The 19,599-nt window shown below is 42.4% G+C and overlaps 3 protein-coding genes across 4 annotated transcripts in view; all 3 read right to left on the minus strand.

Moving 5' to 3' along the window:
* COL9A3 (collagen type IX alpha 3 chain) overlaps window positions 1-2,475 on the minus strand; it is a 37,299-nt gene extending 34,824 nt beyond the window's left edge. Inside the window, exon 1 of the mRNA XM_083802143.1 lies at window positions 1,054-2,475. Within this exon, the coding sequence (XP_083658269.1) occupies window positions 1,054-1,119 (66 nt within the window). The 5' untranslated portion in view covers window positions 1,120-2,475. The remainder of the gene's footprint in view (window positions 1-1,053) is intronic.
* Window positions 2,476-3,197: 722 nt separating this feature from the next.
* On the minus strand, window positions 3,198-15,547 carry OGFR (opioid growth factor receptor). Of its 2 annotated transcripts, XM_083802141.1 has the most exons (9): window positions 14,667-15,547; window positions 12,727-12,780; window positions 10,273-10,320; window positions 9,511-9,573; window positions 9,123-9,207; window positions 8,681-8,759; window positions 8,118-8,184; window positions 7,696-7,844; window positions 3,198-6,668 (listed from the first exon to the last, which is right to left on the minus strand). In XM_083802141.1, the coding sequence occupies exons 1-9, from the start codon at window positions 15,090-15,092 to the stop codon at window positions 5,300-5,302; spliced, it is 2,340 nt and encodes a 779-aa protein (XP_083658267.1). In that variant the 5' UTR covers window positions 15,093-15,547; the 3' UTR covers window positions 3,198-5,299. The 2 variants fall into 2 exon arrangements, with proteins under 2 accessions (XP_083658267.1, XP_083658268.1); XM_083802142.1 differs by lacking the exon at window positions 12,727-12,780.
* A 137-nt stretch (window positions 15,548-15,684) lies between these two features.
* Window positions 15,685-19,588, minus strand: MRGBP (MRG domain binding protein). Its single transcript, XM_083802147.1, has 5 exons — window positions 19,327-19,588; window positions 18,729-18,850; window positions 18,083-18,164; window positions 17,218-17,292; window positions 15,685-16,416 (listed from the first exon to the last, which is right to left on the minus strand). The coding sequence occupies exons 1-5, from the start codon at window positions 19,571-19,573 to the stop codon at window positions 16,226-16,228; spliced, it is 717 nt and encodes a 238-aa protein (XP_083658273.1). The 5' UTR covers window positions 19,574-19,588; the 3' UTR covers window positions 15,685-16,225.
* Between the last annotated feature and the right edge of the window lie 11 nt (window positions 19,589-19,599).

The following is a 19,599-nucleotide window of genomic DNA, read 5'->3' on the forward strand; positions in this document are numbered from 1 at the left end:
GAAAACCCTTTTGACTGAGCATATCCTCAGTGCTCCCAGCCCATTTATTGTGCTGGGAATGAGACCCGCTTGCTGGGAAGCAAACTAGTTTGGTTGTTTAGGCTTTGGTCCTCGCTGCCTATGGGAATGCTTCATTTTGGGCAGGGGGGGAATGCAAAGACCATGGAAAATATGTGCAAAGTGCTTGGCATTAAAAATGCATCATTCAGCACCAGTCTGATGGGCTGATGGAGCAGCCAGACACTGCTCAAGACAGAACGAGAAAGGGAAAGTCTCCTCTCTGAGCAGGATGTCACTTGAAAATCTGGGATTTTGGAGGTCTGATGTGGGGGAAAAGAAATAAAGGTCCAACAAATGACTTCTGTATGGAGAGGGCTCCAGAGAGCAACTTGCTGTTGCTTTAGTGAACAAAGGTTCCATTGTGGAAGCAGCTCTGCTTGCAGCAGATGAGGGCGGCTCTGAATTCCCAAGCCAGACTGCAAAAATTCCTCACTAACACAACGAAAAAACTCACCGAGGAGTTACTTCCCCAGGCAATAACATTAACGCCATTCAGGGAAGTTTAATATAGCTTCATGGCTGAAGTGAGTAAGGATTAAATATGCTATTTCATAAACATAAAATTTTAAAATTAATTGAGGGAAGAAATAAGAAATTCTCTGACTCATGAAGGACCAGATCAGGACATCCTAGCCTCACTGGCAACTTATTATTCATTGTAAAAGAAAACTGTTTCTCTTATGCCAACAGGTTTCCCTTTCCCAAGGCTTTATCTCGTATAACTGCACTCCTGAATAGGAGGACAGGACTTTTTTACTTTAAACTTAAGCAGCAGATTCTGCACACGAGGATAAAAACTAAAAGCCTACCTGTGCAGGTATGAAAATAGCTGTTTTCATACAAAGTGCCTAGCAAATTGCACATTGTAAATAAACTATAGATTAATAATCTGCCTATTGCCACATTTATTCCTGCAGTTATAACATACACGCATTGCAATTTATCTTTCCCTTGGACTCGTTTCTTAAGCATAAAACATAAAAAAATTCTTACCTGAGCTGAGGTGGTGGCTAATAGCTGACAAAGGAAGAGGAGCCCAAGAGTGGGGAATACAGTCATCGTGCCCACGCTCTGCCTCTCTTCGTTTCTCCTGGGCAGCCAAACGGTTTCTCTCCTCCTGGGTCTTAGCTTACAAATGTGAGTCCTCGCCTCCAGATAAACCTGCGGCTCCAGCTGGAGGGGCAGAGCTCAGGAGCTCGGGCAAGAGGGGCTGAGCTCGGAGGCAAGAGGAGGTTTTGCAAGGAGGTGGGAGCAGGAGGGGGAGCAGCAGTCCCTCAGAAGAGAGGCTCTCATTCATGCCCTGCTGGGCAGCCCCAGCAAGCAGGGAGGGAGCCTAAGGAAGGGCTGGACTTGCAGACACGCACAGGAGAAAAATTCAGCTGCTCCAGCTAGAGACACAAATACGCTCCTTAGGTCTCAGCTGGGGCATTTCTCAAAGCCCATCACCACCTCAGTGCTGGGCAGATTAAAAAGTAACAGATGGAGAGTCATCCAGCGCCTGAGGCTACTCAATTTCACCAGAGGAATTAATATACCTCTAACAAGTGCGAGATGAATTACAGCTAAATGCACTCTCTGCTTTGCAGGATGGTTTGTTAGCACCAAAAGTCATTCACGTTCGTGGTTTTTTTTTTGTGTTAGTGTTTTTTTGTTTGGTTGTTTTTAGTTTCTTTTTCTCTCCATGGAGATCCAAAGAAAGCCAAGATGATTTCTTGAGGAACCGATGAATCCTGACCAGAGGACAGATGATCACAGAGACACGAGCAGGAAGAAAAAAGAGGAGAAATTCTTGGAGCTGCAAGAAACTGAGAAAGAATTGCCTTTGAAATATTTACAAGGAAGGAAGCGTGACAGTTACCAGCTAGGGGATTTGAAACAGAACAAAGAAACACCTCCTACAAATAGTTTCATACTTCATCAGTTAAAGACAACTTCATCCAAAGCAGAGCTTGCAAGTGGAGAGACAGTGGAAATACGCATCAGGACTGCAATAACGCAGCTCATTTAGTTAGCAAGAGAGGAGAAATGGAAAAGCAAAGCTTTAAAAATGAAGTGCCGGACTTCAGCTTGACATCCTTCTGCCAGGAGGCTTGTATGAGCAAACAGTGAGTGCCTGTCCAGTTCCCCAGCAGCCAATATTCCACCAGCTCTGAGAGGGGACAGAGAGCTCAAACATTTACCTAGTCTCTGCAAGAATTTCTGGAACAGGCAGCTGGGGACAGAAAGGGAATGTGTATCTGTATGTGTTCAGGTGGCTTCAAAGTAAACCAAATGCTTTATTGGACACCACAGATCCCACTGAGGGAGAGCAGTGGTTGCAGGAACTGCTTCAGGCAGAGCAAGAGGGAAGGCAAAGCAAATCATCTTCCCCAGCTCCACTCTGTGGCAACATGCATTTGTTGGGCAAGACGAGGGAAGGATGGTGTCTTCAGCTCCAAAAGGGTTTACTGAAGTGATGACCCAGCAGGAAGCGATGAGTACAAATCGATGTGTGCTCCAGCACCTTTGGCTGCTGCACCTTGCTCGTAGTAAGCCAAAGCTTGGAGGGCTGCTGTGAGCTGAGCCTGCGAGGGAAAAGGGAAAAGCCCTGGAAGTATTCATCTCCAAGTCCCCCACTCCTTCCAGAGGCAGGGGGAGCACAGCTGCATGGACACAGGGACTTACACAAGTCTTTACCACAGAGACTGTGCTTGTGGCCTAAAGAGAAGGGCCCAGCAGAGCTAAAGCCCCCATACACCCCCTGCAGAGCTGCCCTCCTGCCTGCTAGCCCTGGCTGCTCTACAGAGCATCACCACAGCTTTCCCACTGCGCAGCTGGGAGAACGCCAGCACAGAGCCAAGACAAGGCATATTGAAACATTTTGCAGCACAACATTAAACCTGAATTGGGGAGTGTCTTTTCCCCACAAACACTCACTAGCCATGTTTTACAGTAGTGGAGGGGAACTGCTCACCACCTCCAGATGGAATAAGGAGCAGTTCAATGTTAACGCAGCCCACCAGACCTCGGCGTTACCAGCTGTGCTTGGAAACACTAAAGGTGCCCCAGCAGCAGCAGATGGCTACAGGGGAGGCTGGCAGACCAGGTACACGGCCATGTCCTGCCCTCAGGGATGAAAAAACGTAAGGAAACTGGTATGCATTGAAGTCATGCTTTAATAGGTGACATTAATGGTAACACTGTCATACAGCTCCGAGTGCTGGAGAATACAGCCCGTGAACTCGCTGCAAACACCTACAGCCGAAACTCTGAACTGGCCACAGTAGGGAACAGCTCGTTTTGAGCACTCCAGACTAGGGCTCACAGTGAAACCCCATTAAACACAAAAGAAACTGCATATCACCACACCGGATTTACGAGCTATGCCCCGACTGAGCATGTGTTCACAATGAAAACTTCATTAAATAACAAAATTACTATAAATCTGTACAAAAGCCACGATTAACAATTTTTTACTTATCTTTTATTAAAGAATTTTCACTCCACATCTTCAAGTATTTATATCTGCATTTAAGTGTATTCTTATTGGCAATTTAACACCATCTTTTCATAAGAAAGTTATTTAAAAAACATTAAAGCCTTTTTCCAGCATGTGTGTGACCATGAGCATTAAATAAAAAGCTTGCAGACTTTTTATCCCCACACGCATGGATGTGGCATGCTGCACCGGGGCCTACAGTCTGGGAAGGCCAATCACAGATCAAATTCCTTGAAAGATGAATTTCTGAAGAGCTGTAGCAGAGAGAGGAAAGACATTGACATTGCACAGGCTACTGCATCTGCTCTCTGATGAGGCAAGCAAGCCTCTAGCCATCCCCTACACAAAACAAACAGCACCTGAAAACCCCAAAACTAAAACAAACAATCTGAGCAAACAGCGAGTCCAGACCTTCTGGCTGTTGAAAATGTTTCCTCTGCTTCATGAAACACGTCCTCTGTTGTAAACCTCACGGAGCAAAAGTGCTAAATTGTTCAGTGCTCCTTCAGACTTGGTTGAATCCTGTACAAGTCAGGCAGAACAGCTAGCAGAGAGGTCAGTAACATTAAGGCAGGCAAGGAGCTGGCAAGGGCTGAAAGTAAATTCTTAAGGGCTGTAAATGAATGAACCAGACAAGCGTACCCCCACCAATTAAAGCTTCAATTAAGCGGCCCACAACAAAGCCCCAAGTGGTTAGCAGACACGCTGCACTCGAACGTGCCCTCGCTGTCTGACATGCTGATCATTAATGGTAGAACGATCCTGCCACAACTAGGAAGCGGCTGAGATTTGAGACAGCTAGCTGCGTTCAGCAGGCCTGCAGGAAAGGTAGCCCCGGAGGCCATCTCAAAGCAACATCAAAATCTGAAGAGATGCAGTGACAAAAAATATTTATTCTGTTTAGCAATCGAGGAAGAAAGACCTTTGAACTAGCAGCGGACATAAATAGCTGTGGAAGACTATCAAGCTCCTGAAGGTGGTGGAAAAAGATGGGGAAGAAGAGCTCCAGTCAGCTTTACACAAAGCCTGAAGGTTTCTCTTAGAAACCAGACAATTTGTATTCTTAGCAAATCTAAGGAGCACTAAGAAGCAACTTCTGCTGAGGATAAAAGGAACAGTTACCCAATGTTTCTGCACCCTGGAGAACAGTATCTGGACACGCAGGTTAATACTGGTCAGAGACACATTATGGCCGTACGTTTTATCCCAGTCTGAACTCAAACCTATTTTCTTAGAGGAGGAAAGGCAACTACACTCCGACATGATGCAAAATGATAAAGAAGTTCCATGGTAATACGAACAGAAATAGAAACACAAAGGTCTGGCAAATCAGGCATGCCTATCTTACAATAAATTTTGTGTGTTTAATAAATACTTTTCTAGTTCAAGCAAGGAATCAGATTTATTTCCCTCTTCTTTGAAAAGGGACACACCAGAACCAAAGCAAAGTGCAAAAATCCCTGTTGCTCCACGATAGTTCTGAACATCAGATAAAAAACAGGAACAGGACGCAGCCTGTTTAGGATGACGACTCATTTAAAGTTTTCCTGTTCGGGGTAACCAAGAGCTCGTTCTCAATGAGATCACTACAGATGACTTATAAAAAAGTGTGGAAGGGTGAAAGTGACACAGGGTCTAGCCTGGATCAGTCCAAACAAAGTTTATTTTTCCATGCACCTGTGGTGTACAGATCACTAAAGCTGGCTCCCAGCAGTTAGGGCAATGTCATCTCTGCTTGCTCAAGTGTTTGCTATGCCGGTCTCACTCTGCCACCTGTTCTTCATCAGGTTCTGCTGCATGCTCAGAGCTATCAGTTTTCTGTATTGCAAGCTCAGCACCATTTTGTTCAGGACAAGTGGATGCCATATTCTGTTCAAGACTCCCTGGAACTTGTTTCTTGCTCGTGGCTTTTGATTCCTCTTCTTCACTTGCGTTTGCTGCCCTTTTATGCTGTTCTATCCCATCTGCCTCACTTTTCCTTTCCAGGAGCATGCTGTCACAGTGGTGCTGGTCACTCTTTGCTGTGACTTGATCTGCACCTGACTTCAAGCCGTCACTTAATGGAGATGTCCAGCTAGTCTTAGGAAGCATGGAACCTGCTGGGCAGCTCAGAGCCCCACTGTTTGTGTCACCCCCATCCTTCTCACCCATCTCCTCCACAGTTGTTTTTTTCTCACCAATTTTTTCCTCTTCAGCCTTTGCGTTTGAAGCAGGTGGATGCAACTGGGCACTGCGGGCAGGCAGCCCCATGTTCAGGTTTATGGCCAAGTTGAATGTTCTGTTTTTTTGTGTTCTTTTATCAACTTTCCTCCGTTTTACGGTGGCATCAGCAGTCTCCGGCACTGTTAAGTCTTTGGTGTTCACATCGTTTTCTTTCAGCGTTTCCTGGCCCTCTTCTGTTTGTAAGAGGGAACTTGAGGGGGAGATTTCTGCATCAAGTGCACATTCACCCAGATTACGGGAAATTTTCTCAATATCAGGAGGGCTTTTCAATGATCCACTCTTTATATTGTCTGCCATATTTGCATCCAGTTTTCTCTTCTTGCTCTCCTTTGCACAATCATTCTCTGCCGTACCCTGCGCTTCAGCCTTACTGCTGAAATCATTCTCTTCCTGCTGGGTAAACAAAGCTTCCTTCTCATCTTCACCATCTCCTCCCTCTGAAACACACTCACTCAACCTCTCTCTCGTGTCCTCTTCGTTCGCTTTAGGCCACAAGTCTGCAGCACCTCCAGCTTGCTGTTCTTCCTCTAGAGATGGGTTCTGACCCTTTTCCACAGAATCATCACATTTTCTACCAGGTTCTTCCTGTTTACTTCCAACAGTTTGGTGCAGCTGTGACTTGGCAGAGCGGGGTCTGTACTTTGAGAGTTTGTCATGCGGCCCCCATACAAAGCTCCTTTGAGGTTTGTAGTGTTGCCAAGCATAGTGCACTAGTTCCCTTCTCTTCTGCTTGCTTCTGACAGTGAATAGAAAGTAATCCAAGGCACTTCTCTTGACATTTGGTAACGTCTCCTTAACAAGAGTTTCAGTTAGGAAAAACTTTACCAAGTGCACTTGATAGTGTTCATATCCCATCTCCCCCAGGCACTTCAGAATGCGAGTGATCCGCAAATTGTTGTGGCTAAACCTGAGACAAACAGATGAGCAAAGTTAAGTGACAGCCTTACAAGCCTCGAGTCATAACGAGCCTCTGGGGTACCTGCAGAATGCTTTGTGTGCTGTTGACAGGGATCCGTAAGAGGCTACTTCACAGTGCAGATGGGAGTACAGCCTGGCTTAATTTTAATGCATCTGTTGCAGCTGTCTACCTTCAACAGTACCTTTCTAGCCCTTCTGCGATTGCTTGGAATAAATGCCTCAACTGCTCGGAAGTGTTTTGACTTTCTGCATCATCCAGGAGTAGATAAATGCTCCCATATTGGGTCAGACAGACAAGCCCATGCAGCCCAATATCCTGTCCCTGACAGCGATCTACAGGGTAAGACTGTACAGAAGTTTAAGAACACAGCCAAGTAAAGATGCTGCCAGAGATTCATGACCCAGTCCTTTTAGGCTTTAATATTCCAGTATCTTCAGTGGTGTTAAAGGTTAATACTACCTCTATGATAAGACCTGCAATAACATAACATTACCAATGATTTGAAGAGCACTTTTCAACCAAGAATTCAAAGCCTTTCACACAGCTTAAGGCAGCTTTATAAACAATCAGGGAAGCGTATGGATACATTCTTATTTTGTAGCTTAAATGCAGAACACAAAGGAACCTTTACTACCTTTAAAATTCTTTCAGTAGTTTCTGCTTAAAATATAGATTTAAACACAAGTACTTGCAGAACAAATATCAGCATCTCCAAACCTGGATTTCATCCTTTAAGAAACCAACAAGAAAATCACCTGCTGTTAACAGCTGCACCGAATACAGAAGAAAAATCAGTCTCACCTGGTTTACTTACTGTATTTGCATCTTTATCAAGTGACAGAGTGTGACAACATACAGTCATAGGCTGAGACAAGTATACGTTAACTAGCTAGCTTTCATATCAACAAAAGCCTCTGTTCGTCAAGGGTTGAAGATTTTATTGACTTTGACTTTTTTTTTCTTCTCAAAAAAGTGCATGACTGTAGTAAATAACAAGTAGTATAAACAGACTCACCAGTTCAAGTTTTGAAATCTTTCAGCCCAATTCTCTGCTCTCTCGAGTTCTCCAGTCTCCTGGTTAGTCAGAATTATTCCATAAAATCTCAACATGAGCTGATAAGCGCGTATAAACCTTTCCATGACTTCCTTGGACTTCTTAAAAGCCTGAAAACAAGGGAAACCAATGAGTACAAGCTGCAACTCTCTAATTACTTGCATCATTAAGTGGCATTTGAATTTTAAACACAGATTAATTATATCACTCATCATTTCATTTGATGCTAGCAACTGGCAGACAGACACAAGACAGACAATTGCTTAACAGCACTTGAGCAAGCCCTGTTCACATTAGCTCCCCAAGGAAGCAAAGGAAAAAAAAAAAAGCTAAACTTCAAATACAAGTCATTTAGGGAAAATTCTTTAAAAAGCTTTAAATACCTCAATTTCTTGAAGCGTTAGTGGTTTGGCACGCCAGTTCATCCCACGTTCACGTAAAGGGAATAGCCTAAGAGGAAAAAAGTTTTCAGCCTAGATGAGCAAAGATGACACCCAGCCCAGGGAACCCACTTTGTTAAAACTCAAATCTTTCCAATAATTGTGCTATCACAGGTGCCTCTTGGAGAGCTCATATACTTATGGACATGAAAGTACTTCACTACGTGACAAATCCATTCCATAAAATAATTGTACACACAGGTCGTAACAACATACTTTCCTTATTTGCATCTCTCACTGCCATATTTTGTTCTGCAGTATGTCAGAACACCATTCACAACTGAGATCTATTGCCACAGCTGCACTGGAAATCTGTCTTCAGGATTTCCAGAGCACTGCTTCCAAAAGAATTTGGAAAAAAAATTAAAAAAATAAAAATAATACCCACAACCTGACAAGTCTCAGTCAAGAGCTCAAGAGTAGCTCTTGGTCTATCGGGAAGCCAAATTCAGCAATGCATATACAACTGACTTAAAAAAGGCATTATATTCATGCAGGCACTTTACCACTGTATGTACGAATGGTTTTCTTCCAGAACTTCAAAGTTGTCCCACCACAATTCAAGCAGAGTTTCAATATGCAAACCTGAAGAGAAAAAAAAAAAGTGAGGCAAGAAGAAATAACACCAAATGAAAATTAAAAGTTAGCCAGTCATCCAAGGTGATCTATAATCCATAGCCAGGCATTAGTATACAGACATTAGCTTCTCTACTAGACAACTATCCTGAGAAGTCAGGAAAAAAAACAACTAGTATTCTACCAGCAAACAAAAATTAAGGAACATACAGCAGCAACAAAAACATTTTTAGGGGAATTTTTTTTTTGGTGTGTGTATACACGTGTGTTTTTTTTTTTTAATAGTTGTCCCACATGGATCACACTAATCTTCCACCAACTTAAACAGCTGCAGTAGAACTGCACTGAGCAGTCATCAAGCAAGGTACTCACCCTGAGGCAAAAAAGAAATTTCATTTTTGTAAAAGCTCAAGTTCCACATCTGTTCTTCCTCCTCATTTTCTGATTCTATCAAACCCTGAAGATGAGAACAAGAAATCAATTGTTTTAAAATGCAGTATCCACTTCAACACTTCTCCTTACTTTCCTTCCCTCATGTTCCCAGCACAGGCTAAATCCTTGAAATGTTTTGGGAAATAACAGCTTGTTTCTGATGCACCCACATGCACATTATCCCTTCCCCCTCACAAACTAATCCTTTAAAGGTCTGAGCCTGTCAATGTAAAGATAAATGGGCGTCCTCAAACCTAGAACATGTTCCTAAACTTAGCGTGCAATGAGGAAGAGCCACAAGAGAGGTGCGTTATCATTTAGTCCATACCGGGTAACGATGCCTGTATCTCTGCAAGTCTCTTGCTGCATCCCAGTTGCGCCTGCCTGAGAACTAGAGAAAAGTGACAAATCAGACACCCAGAATAAAGTTGTCTTCTGGAAAAAAAAAAAAGGAAAAAAAACTGAACTCAGCATCTCTCACACATGCTCCTCCCCTGCACCCTCCATTCTGCCATCCCAGCACCCCAAGAACAGCCAGTTTCTACTGTAGTTGTTCCCCTGTATTCCTGAATGCAATTTAGGATTACAAGATGTTAACACCATCTCCTTGAACCAAAATATTTGTTTGTATTTCCAGTCTTATTAATCAGGGTCTTCGTGTTTTACGGTTATCTTTTATCCCAGGCAGGTTTTCCTACAGAAATGGTCAGAATTAGCTAGAAAGTCCCTGAATGATAAAATCTCATTTTGTTTGTTAACTCAGGTTTTAGTTCATCTTTTAAAAACCTTTATCTGTTTGTCTCTGAGTCACTATATACCTTAGTCACGACAGATCGTGCTTCAAATTGTTGAATTTAAGACACAGAAAGATCATTCAAGACTCTTTTTTCCTCTAGACGCTATTAAAGTGAAACTTTCTTCATCTTTGCTTCCTAATCTAGAACAGCCTTGCTGATGTGACATCATCCTGATTTAGACAGTGAACAATAATAGAGCCACATGGTCACATCACGGATTTATTTTATTCCCATAACAATCATCTTCATTACTGCTCATCTCTCCAAGTAACAAAACTTTATGCCACGCCTACCTGAAAACCCATCTGAGACAACGGTGACAAATTTAATTTTCTTTGCTCCTACAAAGAGAAAGCATTTAGTAGGAAACATATTGAAACCAAATAAATATATACCAGATGAAGATACCCACAGCAGTAATTCACATGATTCCTATTAGTTGCCAAGTGACACATTTACCTAGTTACAGCTGAATTCGCATGATTCATAATTGAAATTCCTATAGAAAAAAAATGCAGAGCCACATTCACCTGACAATTAGGTATCAGGTTCTCCTCACTACACAGATATGCTGGATTCCGTTCAGTTGTAGCATTTACACTGAAATCACAAAGAACAGCTTCCTTTCTTCCTCTGAACTTTGTGGAAGTAAAAGTTGCAAGCATGACATCACTTAACATACGTTTTAACTGAATTATGTGTGTGTACGTATATTTAAGTGGATTACTTCAGATTTTGTTACAATTCATCAGCAATACAGATTTAGTCTTGCTACGTGCTGAACCATCTGGTCTCAAACCATGAAAAACCACTGAAAAGCATTCTGAAATGTCAGGGCAGAACTATCAAAATGAACGAGGCTGCTTGTGAACAGAAGTATCCTGCCAATGCAGAGCACACCAGAGTTAGAGTTCAGCACCAGCCAACAACAGGAGCAGTCTTTGTGAAACAGGGATATGCTGCGCACAATCTTGCAAAATCAGTGTTTTAAGAAACTTAGCAGAAAAAAGCAGCCAATTATCTCATGAGTTATTTTTTAAACTTCATTGGATACTTCTTAACCTCCTTTGCCTAGAGAAAAGTGAAAAAGAAAATCACTTTCTATTGAACAGCGAACACTGATAACTGGTTCCATTAATTAATGCACGAACAGGATTAGATTTTGTAACACCTCCTTGTAACGAAGTCATCCCTTCAACAGACCTGTTGATTGTTAAAATTTACGAAGCATGCACAGCAGTAGAGAGATCAAAGCTTTATCTATAGAGGGAGGTCATCAACAGAGAATTTTTAAAGTTACATTTAAAATGTACATTTACACGCTATGATTCCCCCATATTTTGGTGACAAGAGTTTAAAAAACACTTTTTTAAAAAAAATATGTAATAACCCGTGATGTCTTAAAATAACGCCTGTCTACATTGCAGTAAATTTCCCAAAGCCACACGGCCCACGCAAGATTAGCAATCCATGCACTGGTGCCCATCCCCGTGATCTATTCTGGCAATACAATGGTTAGAAATGCACATAACTATTAAAAGCTCTGCTACACAGTTAATGCTTGGGAAAAAAAAAACAAAAAAACATGCAGCTGCAAACCTGAGACTGAGAAATATGCTCAGCCAGAATGTCAGTATTATTCTTTTGTTCAAGATGTAAGCACAAACTAGGATTTAGCACTTTGAAATTCAATGCTTTTAATTGTAAGTTTTGAAATCCACAGATGAAATCCTGATACATGTGAAATTAATGAGAACTTTACTACCAATTACAGGGGAATCAATTTACAGACATTCTTTATGCTTAAGAGTTTAAAATAACGTCCCTTAACACAGTTAGCTGGGAAAGACAATCAACTGCCTCCAATTTTGAGAAAGGAGTGGTTTGCTGAAGAATAAGCACAGATACAGAAACAGCACCTTACACAATTGTGTTACTTCTATCTAACTTGGTTTAGAAAGAAGATCCAGGAAGAAAGCAGGCTGGAGCACAGCAATAGAAAGAACAAGATGTCTTGAGTTTTTCCTCTCTTTACTCCCTCATCTGTCCATGGAGGTGTCTCCATGGGTCTCTATAAGCTTCAATTCAAGCCACACAGAAACATAACCTTCCCTTTCTTTCCAGATTAGGGAGACAAAATGAAGTGCAAGACAAACTTGTATGCATAAATCAAAACTTCCTTATTTCTCACAACTCTGTCAAGCAATTTTAGGTAGGTTTCCCTCTCCAGCAATGCCACGCATCAATCAGAACGTGTACTGCTTTGTGAAGAGTATGAGGAAAGCAGAGAACAAAGCTAGAGAGGGTAACATGGACAGTATTTGGCTGGAAAATGGAAACTAACTCCAACAGAAGGGGATGAAAGAACACGCAGAGTATCAACAAGACGAACAAGAAAGAAGACAGAATCCTTGAGGAGCAATTGAAGCCTTTTGTTGGTGGAGAGGTAGGAGAAGGCAGAACTACAGGGCTTGTTACATGGCTCTGAGCAATGGAGCATGAACCCCGTGCACTACAGCAGACTAAGGAAACTTTTAAAATGAGCACAAACCCCAAGATTTTCTACGCTTCTCTTAGAAGAAGCTAAAAGCACTGGAACACGAGAGCGCTGAAATGATGCACTTGCAGGAATTTCAGATTGCAAATCTGGAGTATTTGCAGAGACGCGAGTGACATGCAAACACAGAAGTAAAGTTTGAAGAAGGCTTTGAAAGTGTGTAGTGAAAATAATAATAAAAAATTCTAACCTCCTTATTGAAAAAACAGTTTAGTAGCTTCTTGAGTATAGCATACCAGCTAGACTGAGGGGAGAAGAATTAGAATTAGTGTAATACAAGCAGAAGTTGGAACTTATGTTGGAAACTGATTCATGCCTTAGGCAGGTTGTAAATGCATAACTGATAGGTATTTTTGTACTCAGTCTCACTCCCCTTAAAAAAAAAGAAATCAGGCACTGAAAGATAAAGGTGATTACACATTCACCACTGAAGGAAGAACTCCTCTTTAAAGATGCAGAACAATACTCCGTAAGTCTCAGGGACAACATCCTTCTTCATAAGGCAAAGTTTGAAAAGTCCACTCACTGGAGTGAAAAAAATGGTCCTTGCTTTTTACTGTTGTCATAGTCCCGAAGTTGCTCTAGGAAAAAAAAATCTGAAGAACAAACACATTCAAAAAGGATAATCTAAAAGTTTGAGAGGCATGTTATGAGGTTTTAGAACTTTTACACAAAACTGGAGCTTTAACCATGAACAAAGGGAAATTGACAGTGTGCCATCAAACAATACAAGTCACTTAAAGAAACAAGCAAGGATTTTCTCTGCAGTACTACAGCTATTCCGTCTGAAATATCTGTGACCTTTCACAGATCTGCATACATAGCTAAGGCCTAACTATGTTCCCTGCAGTAAGTCCCATGAAAATGTACACATACATCTGCATTAACATTTTTGTTTTGTTTGCAAAGTATAGAGGGCATGTTATGGTATGAAGTCACCGGTGTTTGGAATACTATGTTGCACAGATTAGTTTTTTAAATGAGATTATTTTATTCACTTTTTATAAAAAAAATATTAAAGTTCAGTATTAAACTCCATTAACAGTGTGTATTAACTAGACAGCTTTATCTGCCTATTTCTATTCTGAGAACAATTTACTGAAATGAAACTAAAGTAAAAGACTAGTTTCGCTTTCCCTGAAAGGGGAGGAGTTACATTAATGAACAGTAAGGGGTTTCAACTGAGAAAAACAGAGAACAACCAGTTTTGCATTTGCAAAGCAATGTTGCAGAAGTTGATGACACTCAGAACACTGATGCTAAATTTAGGAACTTTAGTTAAAATCAACGAGTTATTTTTACACTAAATTAACACTATTTTAAGGCAATGAGTGTTCACACTTTGCAGCACTTTCATCATAACTGCACGCATACCTGCAGTTTTTAGAACACCAGCGAAATCTTTTCCATTTTCAGAGTTGCTCTATTATATGCTCCATAGGAAAAAAAAAAATGGCTACAAGAAATAAAATCTTACAGTTCATTTTTGTAAGTGAACAGATGCGATGGCTCTTGATGGCATGAAAGTGTGTAGGCAAAGGCCCTGCAAAAAAATTAGGATACTAACAAAAACGATTAAAACCAAAGAGCTGCTGAAAAACACAGCTGTCCGAAAGTCAAAACCAGCGTCCATCTGAAGTGCAGTAAGCCGGCTGGCACAAAACAGGACAGAGAACTTGTACGCATGACATAAAGCCCCCAGATCGCAGGGAACAGTGGTGAAAAACAGAAGAACCCAGCACATCGCAGCCTACTGAAACCGAAGCAGCTACAGAGCCCCAGCACACCTCTGCCTTCACAACCTTTCCCCGCAGAGTTCATTTCCAAACGGGCTGCCTTTTGGGGGGCTGAAGATTTGTTTCACCAGGACAATTAAAAGCCAGGGACCAGCGCCAGAACAGCAACCACAACCCAAACCACCTTTGGCTCCCTACAAGCCGTTTAAGCTGCTCCAGTTGCTGACTGGAAATTAGAATCGTAAGGAGAAAAGGGCCCAAAACCCCCGGCGGGAGGGCTCGGCAGGTGCAGGGAAGGGCTGTGAGGGGCCGGGGTCGCGGGAGGCCGCGGGCTGAGGCCTCCAAGCCCCCCCCTGTGGCACCCACCGACCCCCCCAGGCCCGCCGGGACCCACCTGGGCCTGCCGGGAGCCCCTCGCCGGCTCCTCCGCATCCTCCAGCCGGTCTTCATCGCCAGCCTCCTCCTTCTTCTCTTCCTCCTTTTTCTCCTCCTCCTTCTCTTCTTCTTCCTCCTCCTCGTCGTCGTCGTCCTCCTCCCAGGTGGAGTCGTACTGCCATGAGCGCGCCTCAGCCCCTACCTCGGCCTCCTCCGGCCTGCGGCTGAGCCGGGCCGCCATGGGGAGCGGGGCGGGGAAAGGGAAAGCGAAAGGGGCGGCGGGGCCGGCACAAAGCCGAGCACGTGGGGGACGAAGAGGAGGAGGAGGAGGAAGAAAAAGAGGAGGAGGAGGAGGAAGAGGAGGAGGAATCGCGATTCTAGCGCCCGCCCCGGCCCTGCCCCTCACAGCCGGCGGCACCGCGGGGGCGGGACCCCAGCTCGCCATTAGGTGAAATGTAAGCTCGTGGGTGCTGGGCTCCTCAGCGCGCAAGCAATGCGGACAGATTAAGAAAGAATTCCTTTTATTAACTAACAGGTAATGCGGTGGAACAAATTCGGTAATATTTCGGCCTGGTCACGTGTCTTTGTTGGCTGCGGTCCATCTTTTCACCACTCAAAATTACTATCTTCAATCATAGTGTTCTGGCATATGAAAGGTAAGCATTACAATGTCAGTAAAAATTTAAATTGTAGAACAGGGTTAATGCTTTGCAACACCAATTCCACTTAACATTTAATAAAACAGCTTTAAAAATAAATAACAAAGTACAAACCCCCCAGTTTTATACTACTGTAGTACAAATGGATGAAGCAACACCCCCAAGTTTAGGCACAGTTCAGCTGATCCCTTTCAAAACCATGTGATGCCGCTGGATGTTTTATTTAGGACGCTTCTTAATTATTCTCTCTACAGGCATTATCATTTTCTCTTTACTTACAGTATATAAAATCGTAAAAATGGAAAATAGTTACATCGCTAAAGGTAAAAGTTGACATTTCTCCAGCAAACAGTGTGAAAGAATACTTCAACACAGTAGTTGTCTGTATTTAAAAGTATTTTAGTTTTAGTGAACCAACAAATTCAGACATTTGATACAAGCGCTATGTTTGCATAAATTAAAACAGCCAAACAACGTTGCCCGTAGAGGGCCTGTGATATTCACAACAATAAAAAAAAGGCAAAAACCAAGCAATTCAAAAGTTACGGAAATAACCTATACTTCTCATGAATTGAGGCTCTGTGTTATGACGAACACTTGTTTCATGAACTACTCCGACACAGTGTGTGCTTCTGGTTGGAAATGCAAACACAGCAACTGTTACGAACACACAAACCACTAAATGCTGCCAGCTTCCTTCCTGAACGCCCTGAGAAGGTAGCCATCGCTCGGCTACTCAGTGCCAACCAGCAAACAAATCAGGAAAGACAGGCAAAGTCTTGTATGCATAAAGCCAATGTGCAGATTCTTCGAGTACCTGGCTCAGATATCTCCTCCTTTCTGAAAAAGTTGACGTAATGACTATCCTGCTATTTGTTTTTAAATGTTCCATCGTTAATTTCTTCTGCTTTTCACAGCTTTATGTTCTGCGTCGTTTTGCAGCACTTGGACTAGAAGGATTACTGTTTGCATTTAAGACCTTTTCAGTGACTCTGTTGCGCTTCCTTTTATCAGATCCTTCTTTGGACCCAGAATCTGATGAAGTTTTCTCTTTCTCTTTGCTGCTTGGCTTTTCAGTTGTTTTTCCTAAACTTCCAGAGGGCGCAAAAACTGAAATAGGATCAAAGTAATGATTTGAGATCAGACTTATACACACAGGTAAACAAGAACTGATTACCCAATTTCTTTATATTACGTAAAACTTTTCAAGCCAATCAATTCTTAGCATATTTAAGGACACTTTAAGTATTATTCTCACTTTTTCAAAAGGCACAGCGTGTTTTTATTATTTGCTTTAAAGACAGGCATGTATACTGACAGGCTAAAAGTGAAATAAAACAGTACTTAAAATTAAAATACTAAATAGTAACATTTACACAACATAGGACCAATCTATGAAATTTATAATCAGCAATGGTAATTACATTTGGTATTATAGATACCAAGCATGCCTGAACATCCAGAATGCGAAATTTAATATATCTTTAAAATGCATTTTTAGATCTTTTATTACACCTACTCTTAAAACACCACTTTTTCTCCGATGTAAACTTTACGAAAATACATAGTTAACAGTTGGCTTGGTCTGTTACGGTAATAGCAGGATCGCTACTGTTCATGTTTGACTTCATTTTACTCAAAATCTTAAGAAAATAAGCTTCATTTAAAAGGAACAAGACAATGCAAATAAAATGGAAAAAAAAGAAAAAAAACCAACCACTTCGCCTTCCTTCCCAATTAAGCATACGGTCTTGTAACCTTTTGGTTTTTTGATTTATAGAGAGTAATTTCTCTCATGAGATTCTATCACAGATTACTTATGTTCGCTAAAACTGGGCTTAACCTTCTTTCAGAGTTGTTTTTTTATAGTTGTTTTTTCTCATACTACACAGTAGAGAGATACAAATTTACCTTCTTCTGGACCTGCATGTGTTTCCATTTCTTCTTTGATTTCCTCTTTCACTTCTTCTTCAATCATTACTTTTCCTACAGGAATGATCAGTAAGCAATGGTTAGATCATTTTGAGGAACCATATGTAGGTTTTCTGGATTAGTAGACTCAGCATATGTGCACAGTGTATACAAATATTCAGTTCAACATTCAGCGTTAATTTAGAAACGTTCTTCGGTCCCATGACAGAGAAATGTAGCTAACAGTCCAACCATACTAAGAGCAAGGCGCATGTCACACAGCAAAAAAGTTCCACTGAAATTAGTAATAGGAACAAAGTAGAATGCTAACTAGGCAAAACATATTGCAATTCTTAGATATGATTCTCTACTGCATTTTTAGTACAAAGTTTATTACACCTAGTAATTGAGAAGCATTTCATTGTAGTTTAAAATATCTTTTGCCAACACCCAGAAAGAGAATTTGAATCTAAATGGTATAAACAGAAGCTGTTTGTGCCATATTAACATCCCATTTATATTATATTTAAGAATATGAGAAATATTGTATGGAATCTCACCAAAGGCCTATCTTACCTACTAGCCTATCTCCTACAGTGGAGAATCAAAATATAGGTGGGGAATATGAACCACACAGGCAGTGTGATCCTTTCCCTGATAGTTTTCTTCTGTCAGCAGATTAAAAATTCAAGAGATATCTTTGTATCTGTTCAATACCTCTTTTTCATCTATACACCTAATACACCAGAATGAACGAATAGCCATGTATTGGCATGTTAAGTTCTTTTTTGTGAGTTCCATTAAACTACTTGTTCTAAAATGAGATTAGAAGAACAGAAAGTAAGAGATTGCTATCACATCTTACCTTCTCTCACTTCTTGAATCAGTTCATCAGGAAGAACAAAATTCTTCTCTATGTTAGGGAATGGAAGAATCTCAGATTCATGCTTAGAAAGAAAAGAAAGATTTTTATGAATGATTTTGGTAAAATAAATAATTTGGATTTAGAAATGCAATCCCAAACTATTTTAAGTGCAATTAGTAGCTAAATAATTCTTAACAAGATATTGAGACACTAGAGAATCAGGATGTTCCTGATGTCAAACTGATTACTAAGGTCAAGATAATTGAGATCATGACTCCTGACCATAATCATTAGAGATCATTTCTGTAAACTGATCCTGACAAATTCTTAATAAAAACACATATACCTCCCTGTTTGGTACTTAAGTACCTGTGTAAACGTTTGCTGGATCAGCATTTTGGCAATAAAAAAAAAACCAAACACCTAAAAGTCAGAACACAGTATAGGGGGAAGAAAAAAAAAAAGACACTTTATGCTTTATTGCTTTCCACCTAACACACTCTTATGCAAGAAAAACTTCATCATCTCACTGTAACATGTAATTCTCAGTAACATGAGGGTTTGGTCAGGTCCAGTGATTAGGGCCTATCAAAACCCCTGAACGACAGGAAGTACGAGCGTGCCTGCATCCATCTTTCATACTCACAAGAGCCTGCATGTCATACATGGTGCTCAGATGGTCCCAAATCACTTTGGAAGAAATCTGCCGTCCGATATTCTGACTGAACTTATCTCGGATACAAATCATGTGGAAATGGCGATTCACACCTGAGGTGAGAATTCAGTGCGATTAACGCTACTAGTAATCTTATTTGTGCCACAGAATTAAAAAAATACACCAAAAAACAACCAACCAACCATATATCCTGTCATTATAGGGAAATCACACAGAAAAGGTAACGTGGGCAGCCCAGCCCGGCTGTTTTTTCACCCTGCATTACAGGTGCTATCTGAGGAGGGGCTGAGAATGCCTCACTTGGTACCGCTTCCACACGCGACCAGAACTTTTAGTGAAGCTGTGTGAAAAAACAACCGAAAGAAAACGGGGCACCAAGGCCGGGAAGGGCAGGCTGGCTCGGCAGCAGACCCGAGAGGCCGCTAGGGGCAGCACAGCGGCGCGGCCGGGGCCGTGACACCCCCAGGGGGATCCCTCACACGCCCCCCGCCCGTCCCCGGCGCCTGCCTCTCCTCCCCGGCCACCGCCGCTACTCGAGGCCGCGGCTCCACCGCGGCCTAGCTCTCACCTACGGGCTTGTGGCCCAGCATGGCGTGGAAGAGGCAAACCTCCACTTCGGGGCTCCACACCACCACCGCCTCCTCCGCCGCCGCGGCCGCCGGCGGCACGCCGGGCTCCGGGGCTGCGGCAGCCGCGGCGGCGGCGGCCGCGACGGCGGCAGCGGCGGCGGCGACGGCGGCGGCGGCCCCCGGGCCGGCCGCGGGCAGCGGCGGCTTCTCCACAGCGGCGGCCGAGCCGCCCTCCGCCTCCCCCATGGCCGCGCCGCAGCGGCCGGGCCCCC

The sequence above is a fragment of the Anser anser genome (genome assembly GCF_964211835.1).
Source record: "Anser anser genome assembly, chromosome: 16".
Lineage (NCBI taxonomy): Eukaryota > Metazoa > Chordata > Aves > Anseriformes > Anatidae > Anser > Anser anser.